At 42.6% G+C, this 17807-nt stretch overlaps 1 protein-coding gene across 1 annotated transcript in view; it reads right to left on the bottom strand.

The window, feature by feature from the left end:
• Positions 1-2711: 2711 nt before the first annotated feature.
• VPS13B (vacuolar protein sorting 13 homolog B) overlaps positions 2712-17807 on the bottom strand; it is a 1386889-nt gene continuing 1371793 nt past the window's right edge. Inside the window, exons 59-62 of the mRNA XM_069731647.1 lie at positions 10488-10664; positions 8114-8216; positions 4285-4534; positions 2712-3413 (exon numbers count right to left, since the gene is read on the bottom strand). Coding sequence (XP_069587748.1) covers positions 3165-3413; positions 4285-4534; positions 8114-8216; positions 10488-10664 — 779 coding nt within the window. The 3' untranslated portion in view covers positions 2712-3164. The remainder of the gene's footprint in view (positions 3414-4284; positions 4535-8113; positions 8217-10487; positions 10665-17807) is intronic.

Raw genomic sequence — 17807 nt, 5'->3', positions numbered from 1 at the left:
GGAATGTAAACTGCTGCATTTCTGCACGTTTTTTTTTTCCACAGCATGTGCACAGCGTTTTTTTGTTTCCCATAGGCTTACATTGAACTGTAAACGCATGGGAAACTGCTGCGGATGTGCAGCAAAATCCACATCGTGTGGACATACCCTTATGCTTTGCATTGATATAATAAACTTTAATTTTTTTCTATATTGCCATGGTTTTTGTAGGAACCATATATTCTGGGAGTGCCCTTAGGGATTACACATTGTGTCCATTGATGTAGGCATTTGGCCATATTGACACTCTATAATGTTATTGGTTCAGTTGATATTGATTCTGACAACCAGGATATGAAGCATCCGCACTACATAGTTGTACATGTGTCGCGAGCGCCTCAATTCATGGATCACTACATGGATAGACAGTGCGAACAGTCATAGTGGTCAACATTGACCATTTCTGCTAACGTTCATCTCAAATCTCTATGTAGTTTTACCCTAGGGACGAGCTCCGATAGGAAGAGACAAGTTGGTCCTGAAAACAGTAATACCAATATCGCTGGACACTTTTTTTTTTTTAAGAAAATGGCCATGTTCTTTAGCTGCAAAGTCTATTTTGGCAATGAAATGTCTGGATCCCCGTGACTTCCTAGAGAAATGAGGCACTTTTTGATGAGGCTGTGTAATTATTAATAGACTAAAATCCCTCACAAAACTTTGCTCTTTTTATTACAACTAAAAAAAAAACTAGAGAAAATGTCTTAATGTATTTTCATTAAAAACTGGAAAGTTAAGATTTTTGAATGCTTAGAATCAGAGGTCCACTTGTCATTTGACGCTTGTTTTACATTATGATAACCAGATGAAGATAAAATAATATATCATTTATCAGCAGTGCTATATAAATACAGTTACTGCTGTGAGTTGTTTTAGGTGATAAACTCAGCTCTGCTACATCTACACTCCTATGGAGCATTAGCACTATGTTAAGAATCCTTCAATGACGACTTCATACTACACACGGGAGATTTTGCAGAACTGATGCAATGGCTCTTAGTAGTTAACCTGCCTGTGGTGCAAGAAGCAATCTCCATTCTTCACTTATGATAAGTCCCCAGCGCGGTGTTTGTAGCATCCATCATGAGTAAATAGATGGTCCGCATTTGCTTAGTGTCACACGACCACCGCTCGGCTACTCATACATAATGTCTCACATTTCCTGGGGATGTTGTAAGCCCAGTTTTGGTAGTCAGGCAGCATCTGCACCAATCCGGTTCCCCACAAGCTCCTGGAGGTGTCACTAATTACTGGTACTAAGTGGCAGAAGCCGGACTTTCCGTTATGTGTAAGTGGCAGAAGTCTTAATTACAATATGTCTTTAAGGGTACCGTCACACAGTGCAATTTTGATCGCTACGACGGCACGATTCGTGACGTTCGAGCGATATAGTTACGATATCGCTGTGTCTGACACGCTCCTGCGATCAGGAACCCCGCTGAGAATCGTACGTCGTAGCAGATCGTTTGAAACTTTCTTTCGTCGTCTAGTGTCCCGCTGTGGCGGCATGATCGCATGGTGTAACATATATCGTATACGATGTGCGCATAGTAACCAACGGCTTCTACATCGCACATACGTCATGAAATTATCGCTCTAGCGTCGTACATTGCAAAGTGTGACAGCAGTCTACGACGCTGGAGCGATATTGTTACGATGCTGGAGCGTCACGAATCGTGCCGTCGTAGCGATCAAAATTGCACTGTGTGACGGTACCCTAAGGTGTTTTCTGATTTCAGGAAAGGACCCCAAATGCTAATCTAATAGAACAGGTACTTGCCCTCCTCAGGCCAAGCGCCAGCTTCGCCGCTGCTGCACCGGTTTTGACTACAGCGGTGACATGTCGGCAGCACTGAGCTCAGCGGCTATGCTACAGCAGACAGCATGAGATGCTAAGTGAATGGCTACAGCGGTAATGCCGGCTGTCGAGAGTGAATTCTCCGCTGTGGCCAATGAAAGCTGGGTAGTAGCAGGAAGCCAGTGCTGCACACGAGGTAGGTAAGTTCTACTAATTGATATTTTAGAGTGTCTGGGGCCGGCTCTCCTGAAAATAGAAAACCCTTTTAAAAGGAAGAGTTGACAAACAATTTGTAGAGAGAGGTGGCGTCTCCACATTGAAATATCCACTTGCCAAACGCCAATATGGAGAATTTTCTAGATATGGAGTCACTGAAAACTGTTCTACTTTGTTCAGGATTTTCCAGAATCAGGTCATTGTGGTAATCCATGCCAATAGCTCAACCAATACATCTAGGACAAGGAAGAATAATTTTGGGACAAAAAAAGTGTCTACCGTCAAAGTCCAGTAGTGAGGACCTCCAGGAAGGTTGCACACCCATCTGTGAATGACGGCAGCTGCTACGCCAGCTTTACTGGTCATCTATATGAAATACACCCGTTACTGAGCATACCCACTGAGCCCAGATCTTGCGGTTGGAAGGAGAAAAATAAAAAGATAGCTGGAAAAGGGCATTAAGTGTAGTGATGAGCGAGTATACTCGTTGCTCAGGTTTTTCCGAGTATTTGTTAGTGTTCGTAGATTTAGTTTAGATCGCAGCAGCTGAATGATTTACAGCTATTAGCCAGGCTGAGTACATGTGGGGGTTGCCTGGTTGCTAGGGAATCCCCACATGTACTCAGCCTGGCTAGTAGCTGTAATTCATTCAGCTGCTGCGATGAAAACTAAATCTCCGAACACTAACAAATACTCGGAGGACATCCGAGCGTGCTAGGGAAAACCCGGGCAATGAGTATACTCGCTCATCACTAATTAAGTGCCCATCTCGAGTTTTGGCCTCTTTTGGAGGAATTTATTAGCAATCTAATGAATAAATGTCTCATGTCTGACTATAAAATTGCTGGTCCTGGCTCAGAACCGCACACAACGCCAGACACCATTACTTACATAGCAGCTTTAAAGGAAACCTATCAGCCCCTTTATGCCCCCTCGGAGCATTTTATACATTTCCTCTCAAATATAAGAACTGAACACATCGGATATTATTTCCAATGACAGTTGTCAGAGTTTACAGATTTCAGATTCTAATCTGATGGGGTCTCGTGTTAATAAAGGTTTTGGCAGTGGCTTCAGTTCTGACTGTTCAGCACCATGACATGGAGACCACTCAGTAGAATCCTCTCTGCAGAGCCTTATTCTTCACCATCTTGAATTTGCTAGTGAACACTTGGGCAAAGGCGGCCTCCACCAGGAACTGGTAAGTCTTTATGTTGGACGGCGGGGGCTCAGCGGCTACGACTTGGGTGGCGATGTGTAGTGTAGACTGACTAGGGATCAGGTGAGGAGAACTTTTTGCCACGTAGTCCACCAGTCGGCTGTACTGCTGCTCAGAGAGCCGCTCCCTGGTCCCATCACACTGGAAGAAAAGAAGAGATCAACATTTTCATTTCTATATTAAAATTACATTTAATGGATCTTTATGAAGGACCTATAGAATTGGAAAAGCTATCAGTGTTATATTTTTAGGGGATCTGACCCCAGGACCTTTGCATCCACTAAGTCTCAGCAGAGTGTCTCCTCTATTCCCTGTTCCTCCTGCAGGTCAGCCTTTGTTACTTTAATGGGGGCCGAGCATTAGTACTGGGAAAATCCATAGCTGTAGGTGATGCGCATGAGTAATCTCACCAATCACCTGCACACAACTGGTAGATCGAAAGCCTGAGCTAAGGATAGGCCTGGATGTTAAAACCCAGGAAATCCACAGAATTGACCAGATACTGGGAACATGTATGACAACTAAGAGAGTCATCTCCTGTCTCCGTGATGGGAAAGTCTGTAGAAATGACAATGATTGATTAGTCCAGGAGCAGAAAAAGCAGTCGTCTCTGATAATATATATTACAAAGTTTCTTATTTTCATGGATTTAATTAAAAACAAAATGTTAGGAAAACGTCTGTTCCTCTTTGAGTAACACAAGCCACTTCCTGCACTATTTAGACTCATGGATTTTCCATCACAATTTTAATATGATGATTGTCTGATCACCTAGAAGACACAGAGATAGCGGTCCCTAAGGTCAGTACGATCGGCCTGAATCACAGACACTGGTACAGCGCAGCTCAACTAGGTGGGCACCCTGATGCTTGCGCCAAGAAAAAAAAGGTGTACTATTCCAAGTCACAAATTATCGTGTATCAATATGTCCGACCTCCAGGACAAGACCGTTCCCTCTACACTGCTCATTAAAATCCCAAGGGGGCAAAAGCCGAGGGTAACGGACACTTACTTCCAGCTCGCTGGAGACCGGCTGCTGCTTGAGTTGCAGGAGGAGACAGTTCTCGGAGCCGCGGTCCTCCATGCAGTCTATTTCGGTGACCGGGAAGGCTTGTTGCTGGGTGTCCTCACTGATACTGACCACAAAGAGAACCTCCGACGTGAGCAGCAAGCAGCCCGCGTACTCCTGGCCTGAGCCGCTGACAATCACTACGTCCAAAGCCATGTGCAGCTCCGGTCTTCCCAGCGACTGCAGCATTTTCCTGGAGAAGAGACAAAATTTACATGAGAAAAAGTACACCCCGTAACAACTTTATGGTTAAAAATAAAAAACCTCGTCCTCAGAAGGTCTCAAGTTAAGATGAACAACACAGGATCAATTACATCATGTCATTATTTAACAAAAACTAGGCCAAAATGCAGAAGCATTTAAATTAAGTACACCCATGAATCTGTGGCTTGTAGAAACTTTAGCAGCAATCACTTGAAGTAATAATTTTCTGTATGATTATCGGTCGCTCACATCGTTCTGAAGGAATTTTGGCTACTCTTCTTTACAACGTTGCTTAAGTATATTGAGGTTTGTGGGCATTCATTTATTTAATTCTCTTAAAGAGGCATTCCCATCTCCAAGATCCTATCCCAATATATAATAAGTGTAATAATATTAGAAAATTCCTCCAACTAGAAATGTAGTATAGTTCTTCTCATTAGCTATGCTGATTAGCCCATGGGCAGGGCATTACAGAAGCTTAGGTATCCATGGTAACAATCACTCAAAGTGACAGCTGTCAGTGGTCGTAACCATGGATACCTGAGCTACTGCAACTATACTACCTTTCTAATTGGAGGTATTTGCTATTATTATTATTATTACACCCACTGTCATTGGGATGGGATATTGGAGATGGAATACCCCTGTAAGTTCCCACCATAAAATTTCAATTGTGTTCTAGTATGGACTGCGACTCGGCCATTTTATTACCTCAATTCTTTCTTCAGCCATTCTGATGAACATTTGCTGATGGGATTGGGATCATTGTCCTGTTGCTTGACCCACCTTTGGCCAAGCTTTAGCTTTTGGATAGATGGCTTCAAATTTGACTGTAGAATATTTTGGTATACAGAGGAGTTCACGTTCCACTCAATGAGTGCAAGGTGCCCAGGTCCTGTGTCTTTAGATCAAGCCCAAATCATCACCCCTCCACCACCATGCTGGACGGTTGCAGTGAGGTGTCTGTACTGATATGCTGTGTTTGTCTTTTTAGCCAACCATCTCCAATTTTGTTTCTTCTGTCCAAATCACATTGGGTTTTTTGATTTGTTCAGATGCAACTTTGCAAACTTTAGCCATGCTGCCTTGATATGTTTAGAAAGCGGCAAACCTTTCACCAAACAAGCCATCTATGGACTCTTAGTCCTCCATACATATGAAAAAACTGAAACATTTCGACAGTTATAGTCTTTGTCAAGCTTGAGACATTTATGTAATTTCACCTGTATGGAGAATTTTTTTTTTCTACTTTTACAACCCACTGGCGAGCTTTGTCAATATTCCATAATATCTGCTCACCAACGAATGTGTCACTGACCTTCAGGTTAAATCAGGTTTTGTATATTGCACTTCTGTATATATATATATATATATATATATATATATATATCACAGACCAAAAGTTTGGACACACCTTCTCATTTAAAGATTTTTCTGTATTTTCATGACTATGAAAATTGTACATTCACACTGAAGGCATCAAAACTATGAATTAACACATGTGGAATTATATACTTAAAGTGTGAAACAACTGAAATTATGTCTTATATTCTAGGTTCTTCAAAGTAGCCACCTTTTGCTTTGATGACTGCTTTGCACACTCTTGGCATTCTCTTGATGAGCTTCAAGAGGTAGTCACCAGGAATGTTCTTCCAACAATCTTGAAGGAGTTCCCAGAGATGCTTAGCACTTGTTGGCCCTTTTGCCTTCACTCTGCGGTCCAGCTCACCCCAAACCATCTCGATTGGGTTCAGGTCTGGTGACTGTGGAGGCCAGGTCATCTGGCGTAGCACCCCATCACTTTTCTTCTTGGTCAAATAGCCCTTACACAGCCTGGTGGTGTGTTTGGGGGCATTGTCCTGTTTAAAAATAAATGATGGTCCAACTAAACGCAAACCAGATGGAATAGCATGCCGCTGCAAGATGCTGTGGTAGCCATGCTGGTTCAGTATAATAAATTCCCAACAGTGTCACCAGCACAGCACCCCCACACCATCACACCTCCTCCTCCATGCTTCACGGTGGGAACCAGGCATGTAGAGTCCATCCGTTCACCTTTTCTGCATCACACAAAGACATGGTGGTTGGAACCAAAGATCTCAAATTTGGACTCATCAGACCAAAGCACAGATTTCCACTGGTCTAATGTCCATTCCTTGTGTTCTTGAGCCCAAACAAGTCTCTTCTGCTTGTTGCCTGTCCTTAGAAGGTTTCCTAGCAGCTATTTTACCATGAAGGACTGCTGCACAAAGTCTCCTCTTAACAGTTGTTGTAGAGATGTGTCTGCTGCTAGAACTCTGTGTGGCTTTGACCTGGTCTCTAATCTGAGCTGCTGTTAACCTGCGATTTCTGAGGCTGGTGACTCGGATAAACTTATCCTCAGAAGCAGAGGTGACTCTTGGTCTTTCTTTCCTGGGGTGGTCCTCATGTGAGCCAGTTTCTTTGTAGCGCTTGATGGTTCTTTGCCACTGCACTTGGGGATACTTTCAAAGTTTTCCCAATTTTTCGGACTGACTGACCTTCATTTCTTAAAGTAATGATGGCCGCTCGTTTTTCTTTACTTAGATGCTTTTTTCTTGCCATAATACAAATTCTAACAGTCTATTCAGTAGGACTATCAGCTGTGTATCCACCAGACTTCTGCTCAACATAACTGATGGTCCCAACCCCATTTATAAGGCAAGAAATACCACTTATTAAACCTGACAGGGCACACCTGTGAAGTGAAAACCATTCCTGGTGACTACCTCTTGAAGCTCATCAAGAGAATGCCAAGAGTGTGCAAAGCAGTCATCAAAACAAAATGTGGCTACTTTGAAGAACCTAGAATATAAGACATAATTTCAGTTGTTTCACACTTTTTTGGTAAGTATATAATTTCACATGTGTTAATTCATAGTTTTGATGCCTTCAGTGTGAATGTACAATTTTCATAGTCCCGAAAATACAGAAAAATCTTTAAATGAGAAGGTGTGTCCAAATTTTTGGTCTATACTGTAATACATACATATACATTGCTGTTGTCACACTGGGGATTTTCTAGACTCAATAATTCTCCATCTTTTGCACATGCACATTAGTAGCAATAGACTGACTCAGGTAATATTTTGTCCTGAAGCATCTAATGAGCATGTGCCAAGGGATGGGGAGCTGTTACAGGACTTTGCAGTGGATCCTGTGTTATCAGCTGTGTATCAGGATGGTTATCTTTCATTGAATACTGTCTGTGATGATAATGAGACTTATGAAAAGTATTCTGTAAATAACCAGGAGTGCGACTCCAAAATATCCTGAAGTGGCCAGTGTGAAAATTGGCAAGATTTATACTTTTTTATTTAACACAGATTGTGATATGAAAAAAAAGGAAAATATTTTAAAAAAATAAATGTAACATAACGTCATTATTTATACAATAGGTCACTTTTTCCCTTTAAGCATCAGATTTCCTAATATAATATAGGGTCACCCTACGCTTTAAAGGGTCTTACCTTACAGTCTTACCTAAGGCTAGTTTAGGACCCCCTTAAGTTTTGGCCAAAGTAGCCATTATAGCTGTGAGTAAGCTTACCATACATATTTCACGTGGCTGTTGGCGGCATTGTGGGTGTGCAGATCACTGGCCAGGTAGCGCTGCTTCGGAAGCTGAGATAGTCCGGCCCCATGTAATATTCCTGGGTGAGGGAAAGAGACAACGACACTTGGATGGAACACTTCCTATTCATACTACCCCTGAGAGACAAAACCCACAATAGTTATATTGGTTCATTCAGGGGACTCTTAAAGGGCTACACCCAATTATATGGTGTATAACGATATACTGCACGTGTTTAACCCACTGCTCGCCGCTCAGCATTCCAGGTACTTTACAATGAAGTCCGTTCTTTGGAAGCCACTTCTGTAACATGGAGCATTAAAATGCAATGGCCGTGCACTTAACCCTCATGAATTGGCATTAGCTGAAATCCCCACAAAATGAATGTTTGAAAAGCAATCTCGTATAGGCAATTAGTGGAAACCTAATCCTCTTGAGAGCCGGTATCGCACACATCGTTTACAAGTTCCGTGGAGAAAGAAAAGAACTCGAGGCTGAAGTTACCGTCCTCCCTTAAAAAGAAAATTCTTCTCCATACGTGTCATGGATGGTAAAAATTGAAAAAACAAACAGTTTGCCTAGATATGGTATTTCTCGAGAAGTTACTTAATCCAGCTGTTACACACTGATACGTCTAGGTTTATGAGCCCTCCGGAGACTTGTGGTTGCGAGGATGCGGCAGCGAGTGCCAGCGAGCACCGGCCGGCGGCGAGAACAGAAGAGGAGACAACATGTGCACACTGTGATGGCTCGTAAAGGTCTAATAAATGAGGCATGGTCATTACTGCAAGAATTAGTGGTTTGTAAAACCGTCAGCGATACTATAAAATGGTTTTACGGGGGATGAATTCCCTGGAACGCCAGACATGGAGAACATGTTGGGCTGAGATGGGAGTGAACACGGCCCGGTTTTTCCACTGCAAAATATACATCCCAGTTCATAAAGATTTAAATGGGGGGAAAAAAGTAACATTTGCTCATGGGTTTCACATACATTAGAATGAGCAGAGCTTGGAATGTAATTGTTTCCAGAATTCTCTGCGCACTAATGCCATTATCACTGGCGGAATATCAGGTCTATCTCTCACCGCTATGCTTGGCCTCACTCACACATTACGGTGATTGACAGACGCAGGGGCGGATGTATCATTGGATCTCGGGGGAAAGGGGTCACTGCCCCCAGAGCACGGCTATTAGACCGCAAAGGGTCCATCCATACACTGCCCTTGCACAGGGGCCTCTTCTGTGGCCGTCCCTGGACAGGTACTTGCCCAATTCTGCTGCAAATGATGTCCCAGTTTAAGTGTTCGAAAAGTGGAAAAGGTCCCGCCTGGTCTAAGGCCTCTTTCGGTGAACAGTAATTTTTGCTGTATGCAAAAATTTTTATTAATTTTCATCACAGTTTTGTCAGTGAGTCAATTTTTACCACCAGGTTCATTGGTGATTTTATTTTATGCAAAAAAAATTAAAATAAAAACATTATCCTACCCATTACAATGGGTTGTGTGAACAGCAGCGTAGACTATAATGGGGACATGATTTATCTATAAAAACATCGGAAAACTAGAAAAACGAGTGTCTGAATGAAGCCTAAGCCAAATTCATCGACTGGGAAGAGAAATCACAGGCTGCATCAACTACTATGGAGCCGTCTATACAGATCTGATGAAGCCACGGTGGACAGTAAGGCGACGTTCCTACGATGAGTTTTGGTTGCCTTCTTGATGGAGCAGATTTTCTGCTGTATTTCTGCAAAATTAGGTTGAGGTTTTTTGCTGTTTTACATGTTGCATGCTTTTTATCGCTTTTTTTTGTGGTGCGGGATTTGTCTTTGCTTGGTATGTCATGTTTTAAATAAAGCTGCTTTATTTTCAATATTTCCTGTCATTTAGCTTTGATAAAACTTTATTGCTAAGTCATGTACAGCTTAAATTCGTTTTTATAGAGTTTCAGCTGAGGAATCACAAAAACAAATGCAAGTTTATTTATTTTATTTTTTTTTATCGGTGACTTTTCCTCACCTCATTCCTGGCTATAGAGAAATTCCGCAAATATAAGGCACATTTACCACTAACAAAACGGGTGCGTGTACCACTTTAAATAAGTTTTCTCATTACCATAAATGTCCTATTTCAAAAATAAAACTTACTTGTAATTTACTTCAATTAAAAAATGGTATCGATTGTGAGATAAAAAGAAATGCCGATACCCAGAGGGGAAATTCAGGACGTGTTTCCCAGGCAGGAGGCCGCTCTGCTCCAGGTTGAGTCAGCGACCTGCAGCGGTTTCGTATAGACTTCTATGGGTTCCATGGAACATGCCGATGGCCGCGGTGGTCCGTGCCACTTACCATATCCTGTCTGCGACACTAGTTCTGCCGCTCCTCCGATTGGTTTTGTGAACACGCCAACGATTCCTTTCCCGACACCAGAGATGACCCCTTTGGCCTTGTGTCCTGCGGAGGCCTGGGCCTCGGATGTTCTCTGAAAGTTCTGCATAGGCTGATCCACAATGCCAGCAATTGCACCTGAAACAGCAAAAAAAAAAAATGTTATGAGCTTCAGACTCCTTGACGTGAATCTCCACTTTTATCATCTTGTCTTTCAAAATTATGTGTGGATTCATTTTCTTAAAGACATTTTTTCAGAAGTTTTTTTTGCTATGTAATTAAGATTTACATGATGTAGGGACATAGACCCTGAATCCAGGGATGTGTCACTTGCTGGTCTGCATGCTGTCTTTTTGAGAAAATCACTGTTTTCTATGCTGCAGATCTAGCACAGCTCAAATGCTGAGCCACCTAGTCCTGTAATGATTATCTGAGTGATTTATAATGTTACAGTTTACTGATCATTGCCGCAGACGCAGGATATCTCATAGGCAAGGATGCCGTGCTTCCAAGCTCTTTGCTGCAGACCTTACAAGCACGATCACCGGATCAGGCCAGGTCAGTACTCCTCCTCCTGTGATAGGTTGCAGAGGTAAAGCTGCCTCATGTAGCAGCATCGGAGACCACGCATATCAGGCATTCAGGAATGAATTTTGAGCCTATTTAGATAGATAAGGACATGCGAGGAGGAGATCTAAGTGTAAAGGAAAATTGATGCACATTTTAAAGTGGATCTGCATCAAATCAGCAACCTCGGCATGGGTTACATACAGATTTGTCACGGATATCAATGTTTAGTTGCAAAAGTTGAGATCAGTGTTGAAAATTTGCAGCATGAATCGATAGAACCGACACCGAATCCCCACGGAAGGCGAGTTTCTGTTGCGGATTATTTCCATAGTGTATTAATGTCACCCACATCGGGAATACGGTAATACATCGTGGATTCCCAGCCAGCAAATCCCAAATTAGTTTTTTCCCGGATGCAATAATTCTAAGATGACTACAACCCCCAGCATCCGCTGCGCCCTACACAGCACCCTAGAAGCACTTGCCGTCACGTCGCAGTGATTAATGCTCCGTCCATGTCCCCGACTGCTCCGTCACCCGCCCGCTGACTCACGCTGCGGGGTCTGCACCCGGCCAATACATGACATATATGTGTATTTTTACTTCTGTCTTTATAGCGTTTGTTGTTTAAAAACCAATAGACCTCGTGAAACACGATCTCGTTGAGCTCGGCACTGAAACACTTCATTTCTTTGGAGTGAATGAGCGAATATTAACTTTACCATGGGACACAATCCTTCCCAGCAATTTAATGGTATTGCTTTTTTTTTCGCTGTTCTTCTCATTTTTCCTTTAGACTTTTTGGACTATGGAGATTTGAAAGGCTTTTGTAGATGGAGGTGACATTCAAAAATCTGTCAGTGACACGGCCAGGCCTGCGATCTCCAATAACACTGGAATATTTCTGCATCATGGCTGCAGACGTGGATGGGGAAGCTACAGCCGCTGTTCGCTGTGGAGCATATGGAATGCAATACGCGGGGGCTTCATAAATATGGCTGGAAAGGGGGATTTTCTCACGCTTGTACCTATCTCATCACTCATCCCTGGATTTTTAATTAAGGTCTTATATATTAGATACAATGCGATCAGGGGCGATCTGGACGCACACTGACCCCTGGGGCTAATAACGGAGCACGCAGCACATACAATCATCCATAGTCACAGTCCTGGCTCCACGCTGAGGTCAGGACAATGATCCACGCTCGGCGGATACAGCCAAAATGTTATGTTAGTTTTCACACTTAAAATCCCTTTAGTGGTAGAAGTAGGGTCACGAGAAACCGAATCCTCACATGTGCTCAGGGCACACGTGAAGCAGATGACTGCCTCCATATTAAGGCTTCGTCACCATCATTAAAGGTCTGGACGCAGGCTGCTGGGATAGAATAAGAATAAACATTAATCACCTAGATGAGAAACGGGGGCCACACTAATCCCAAGAACGGAGGTCCCGAAGTCTCCTGTGTGATGTGTGACCACCGCTCATATCACTTCTATAAGACTGACGGAATGGATATAATAGACAGTCACATAGAAAGGAATGGAGAATGGGAGTGCACGAGCACCACTGCCACATTCACACAAGGGACGTCTGCTTCCAGGATTAGCTGGGGTCCCATTTCGTTGAACCTCCAGCAATCATACACTCATATTCTGTCCTGTGGATCAGTAACAAATCTTGCTTTGGGGCGAATTCTGACTATTACTAGCTCCCTCTAGTGGTGGCCACATGCAGACACAATGTTATCATATAAAGGGAAACTGTCACCAGGTTTTTAGCAGCTAATCGACAGCAGCATAAGGTAGGGACAGAGACCCTGATTCCAGCAATGTGTCACTTACTGAGCTTCTTGATGTAGCTTTGATAAAATCACTTTTATCAGCAGGAGATTATCACTAGTAAACCTGCTGCCATGTAGTCCTCCATATTCATGTGTTCTGTATAACCCCTCCCCACACCACTGACTCGCAGCCTTCTGCTCTGCCTATGCACAGTGTACACAGATATCTGCCAATCAGTGGTGTGGGCGGTTATACAGGGCTCAGCATTTAGAGCACTGCTAGATTTGCAGCAGATAAAACAATGATTTTAACAAAACTACAGCAAGCAGCCCAGTAAGTGACATCACTGGAATCAGGGTCTCTGCCCCTACATCATGCTGCATTCTTATTGGTTCAGGGTAGCGAATTTGATTTTGTTTTCTGGACAGCATATCAAATAATCAGAGACAGAAAAAAATGTTTGATGTTCATATTGGAAAACCATAATAAGTAATTAAGATTATGAGTGATAATTGTCTACAGACCATAACTCTGATATGAAGACATTAGCTGTAATTACTGTACACTGCACACTGGTGATAATTACAGTCATAATAAGGTTATAAGAGTCACAACAATTACACATGTATAAAGATTTTTATACAAGGGAAAAAAGTCATCTATTTTTACAAACTTTTCAGGAATTTCTGGCAACCCTCAATGGAGTAGCAAAACCTGGTGACAGAATGCCTCTAGCATGACTTTACCTATAGGGAATCTAGAGCTCTGCATCAAAAAGGCCGACCGCTCAGACCTCGCTAGCGACAGATTACAATAATTCTAATAATTACTATTACATATTATAATCAGGGCTGAGGTTTATACTGATATAGCCAAAATAAAAAACCCAAATCTTCTTGTATTGTTGTATTATCAAAATGTTAATAATAGATTTAGAAGAAGCTGTAAGTATTCTTAGTTGTTATGTACTAAGCTCTTCTAATACAGAAGTGTGCTGTGTGTTACATGCTGGTATGTGACGGCGCTAGAGGGGGAGGTGAGCGTGTCTAATGTGTATGTGTATATAAGTGTGTATATAGCACTAGAGGGGGGAGGGGAGCGTGTCTAATGTGTATGTGTATATAAGTGTGTATATAGCGCTAGAGGGGGGAGGTAAGCGTGTCTAATGTGTATGTGTATATAAGTGTGTATATAGCGCTAGAGGGGGAGGTGAGCGTGTCTAATGTGTATGTGTATATAAGTGTGTATATAGCGCTAGAGGGGAGAGGTGAGCATGTCTAATGTGTATGTGTATATAAGTGTGTATATAGCGCTAGAGGGGGAGGTGAGCGTGTCTAATGTGTATGTGTATATAAGTGTGTATATAGCGCTAGAGGGGAGAGGTGAGCGTGTCTAATGTGTATGTGTATATAAGTGTGTATATAGCGCTAGAGGGGAGAGGTGAGCATGTCTAATGTGTATGTGTATATAAGTGTGTATATAGCGCTAGAGGGGGAGGTGAGCGTGTCTAATGTGTATGTGTATATAAGTGTGTATATAGCGCTAGAGGGGGAGGTGAGCGTGTCTAATGTGTATGTGTATATAAGTGTGTATATAGCGCTAGAGGGGGAGGTGAGCGTGTCTAATGTGTATGTGTATATAAGTGTGTATATAGCGCTAGAGGGGAGAGGTGAGCGTGTCTAATGTGTATATAAGTGTGTATATAGCGCTAGAGGGGGAGGTGAGCGTGTCTAATGTGTATGTGTATATAAGTGTGTATATAGCGCTAGAGGGGAGAGGTGAGCGTGTCTAATGTGTATATAAGTGTGTATATTGCGCTAGAGGGGAGAGGTGAGTGTGTCTAATGTGTATGTGTATTGTGTATATAAGTGTGTATATAGCGCTAGAGGGGGAGGTGAGCGTGTCTAATGTGTATGTGTATATAAGTGTGTATATAGCGCTAGAGGGGAGAGGTGAGTGTGTCTAATGTGTATGTGTATTGTGTATATAAGTGTGTATATAGCGCTAGAGGGGGAGGTGAGCATGTCTAATGTGTATTGTGTATATAAGTGTGTATATAGCCCTAGAGGGGAGAGGTGAGCGTGTCTAATGTGTATGTGTATATAAGTGTGTATATAGCGCTAGAGGGGGAGGTGAGCGTGTCTAATGTGTATGTGTATATAAGTGTGTATATAGCGCTAGAGGGGGAGGTGAGCGTGTCTAATGTGTATGTGTATATAAGTGTGTATATAGCGCTAGAGGGGAGAGGTGAGCGTGTCTAATGTGTATGTGTATTGTGTATATAAGTGTGTATATAGCGCTAGAGGGGGAGGTGAGCGTGTCTAATGTGTATGTGTATATAAGTGTGTATATAGCGCTAGAGGGGGAGGTGAGCGTGTCTAATGTGTATGTGTATATAAGTGTGTATATAGCGCTAGAGGGGGAGGTGAGCGTGTCTAATGTGTATGTGTATATAAGTGTGTATATAGCGCTAGAGGGGGAGGTGAGCGTGTCTAATGTGTATGTGTATATAAGTGTGTATATAGCGCTAGAGGGGGAGGTGAGCGTGTCTAATGTGTATGTGTATATAAGTGTGTATATAGCGCTAGAGGGGGAGGTGAGCGTGTCTAATGTGTATGTGTATATAAGTGTGTATATAGCGCTAGAGGGAGAGGTGAGCGTGTCTAATGTGTATGTGAATATAAGTGTGTATATAGCGCTAGAGGGGAGAGGTGAGCGTGTCTAATGTGTATGTGTATATAAGTGTGTATATTGCGCTAGAGGGGGAGAGGTGAGCGTGTCTAATGTGTATGTGTATATAATTGTGTATATAGCGCTAGAGGGGGAGGTGAGCGTGTCTAATGTGTATTGTGTATATAAGTGTGTATATAGCACTAGAGGGGAGAGGTGAGCGTGTCTAATGTGTATGTGTATATAAGTGTGTATATAGCACTAGAGGGGGGAGGGGAGCGTGTCTAATGTGTATGTGTATATAAGTGTGTATATAGCGCTAGAGGGAGAGGTGAGCGTGTCTAATGTGTATGTGTATATCAGTGTGTATATAGCACTAGAGGGGGGAGGGGAGCGTGTCTAATGTGTATGTGTATATAAGTGTGTATATAGCGCTAGAGGGAGAGGTGAGCGTGTCTAATGTGTATGTGTATATAAGTGTGTATATAGCACTAGAGGGGGAGGGGAGCGTGTCTAATGTGTATGTGTATATAAGTGTGTATATAGCGCTAGAGGGAGAGGTGAGCGTGTCTAATGTGTATGTGTATATAAGTGTGTATATAGCGCTAGAGGGGGAGGTGAGCGTGTCTAATGTGTATGTGTATATAAGTGTGTATATAGCGCTAGAGGGGAGAGGTGAGCGTGTCTAATGTGTATGTGTATATAAGTGTGTATATAGCACTAGAGGGGGGAGGGGAGCGTGTCTAATGTGTATGTGTATATAAGTGTGTATATAGCGCTAGAGGGGAGAGGTGAGCGTGTCTAATGTGTATGTGTATTGTGTATATAAGTGTGTATATAGCGCTAGAGGGGGAGGTGAGCGTGTCTAATGTGTATGTGTATATAAGTGTGTATATAGCGCTAGAGGGGAGAGGTGAGCGTGTCTAATGTGTATGTGTATATAAGTGTGTATATAGCGCTAGAGGGAGAGGTGAGCGTGTCTAATATGTATGTGTATGTAAGTGTGTATATAGCGCTAGAGGGGGAGAGGTGAGCGTGTCTAATATGTATGTGTATATAAGTGTGTATATTGCGCTAGAGGGGGAGAGGTGAGAGTGTCTAATATGTATGTGTATATAAGTGTGTATATTGCGCTAGAGGGGGAGAGGTGAGCGTGTCTAATGTGTATGTGTATATAAGTGTGTATATAGCCCTAGAGGGGAGAGGTGAGCGTGTCTAATGTGTATGTGTATATAAGTGTGTATATTGCGCTAGAGGGGGAGAGGTGAGCGTGTCTAATGTGTGTGTGTATATAAGTGTGTATATAGCGCTAAAGGGGGAGAGGTGAGCGTGTCTAATGTGTATGTGTATATAAGTGTGTATATAGCGCTAGAGGGAGAGGTGAGCGTGTCTAATGTGTATGTGAATATAAGTGTGTATATAGCGCTAGAGGGGAGAGGTGAGCGTGTCTAATGTGTATGTGTATATAAGTGTGTATATAGCGCTAGAGGGGGAGAGGTGAGCGTGTCTAATGTGTATGTGTATATAAGTGTGTATATAGCGCTAGAGGGGGAGGTGAGCGTGTCTAATGTGTATTGTGTATATAAGTGTGTATATAGCGCTAGAGGGGAGAGGTGAGCGTGTCTAATGTGTATGTGTATATATGTGTGTATATTGCGCTAGAGGGGGAGAGGTGAGCGTGTCTAATGTGTATGTGTATATAAGTGTGTATATAGCGCTAGAGGGGGAGGTGAGCGTGTCTAATGTGTATTGTGTATATAAGTGTGTATATAGCGCTAGAGGGGAGAGGTGAGCGTGTCTAATGTGTATGTGTATATAAGTGTGTATATAGCGCTAGAGGGGGAGAGGTGAGCGTGTCTAATGTGTATGTGTATATAAGTGTGTATATAGCGCTAGAGGGGGAGAGGTGAGCGTGTCTAATGTGTATGTGTATATAAGTGTGTATATAGCTCTAGAGGGAGAGGTGAGCGTGTCTAATGTGTATGTGAATATAAGTGTGTATATAGCGCTAGAGGGGAGAGGTGAGCGTGTCTAATGTGTATGTGAATATAAGTGTGTATATAGCACTAGAGGGGAGAGGTGAGCGTGTCTAATGTGTATTGTGAATATAAGTGTGTATATAGCGCTAGAGGGGAGAGGTGACCGTGTCTAATATGTATTGTGTATATAAGTGTGTATATAGCACTAGAGGGGAGAGGTGAGCGTGTCTAATGTGTATTGTGTATATAAGTGTGTATATAGCGCTAGAGGGGAGAG

Source organism: Ranitomeya imitator, chromosome 6 (assembly GCF_032444005.1).
Source record: "Ranitomeya imitator isolate aRanImi1 chromosome 6, aRanImi1.pri, whole genome shotgun sequence".
NCBI lineage: Eukaryota > Metazoa > Chordata > Amphibia > Anura > Dendrobatidae > Ranitomeya > Ranitomeya imitator.
This window is presented reverse-complemented; position numbering and strand designations above follow the sequence as displayed.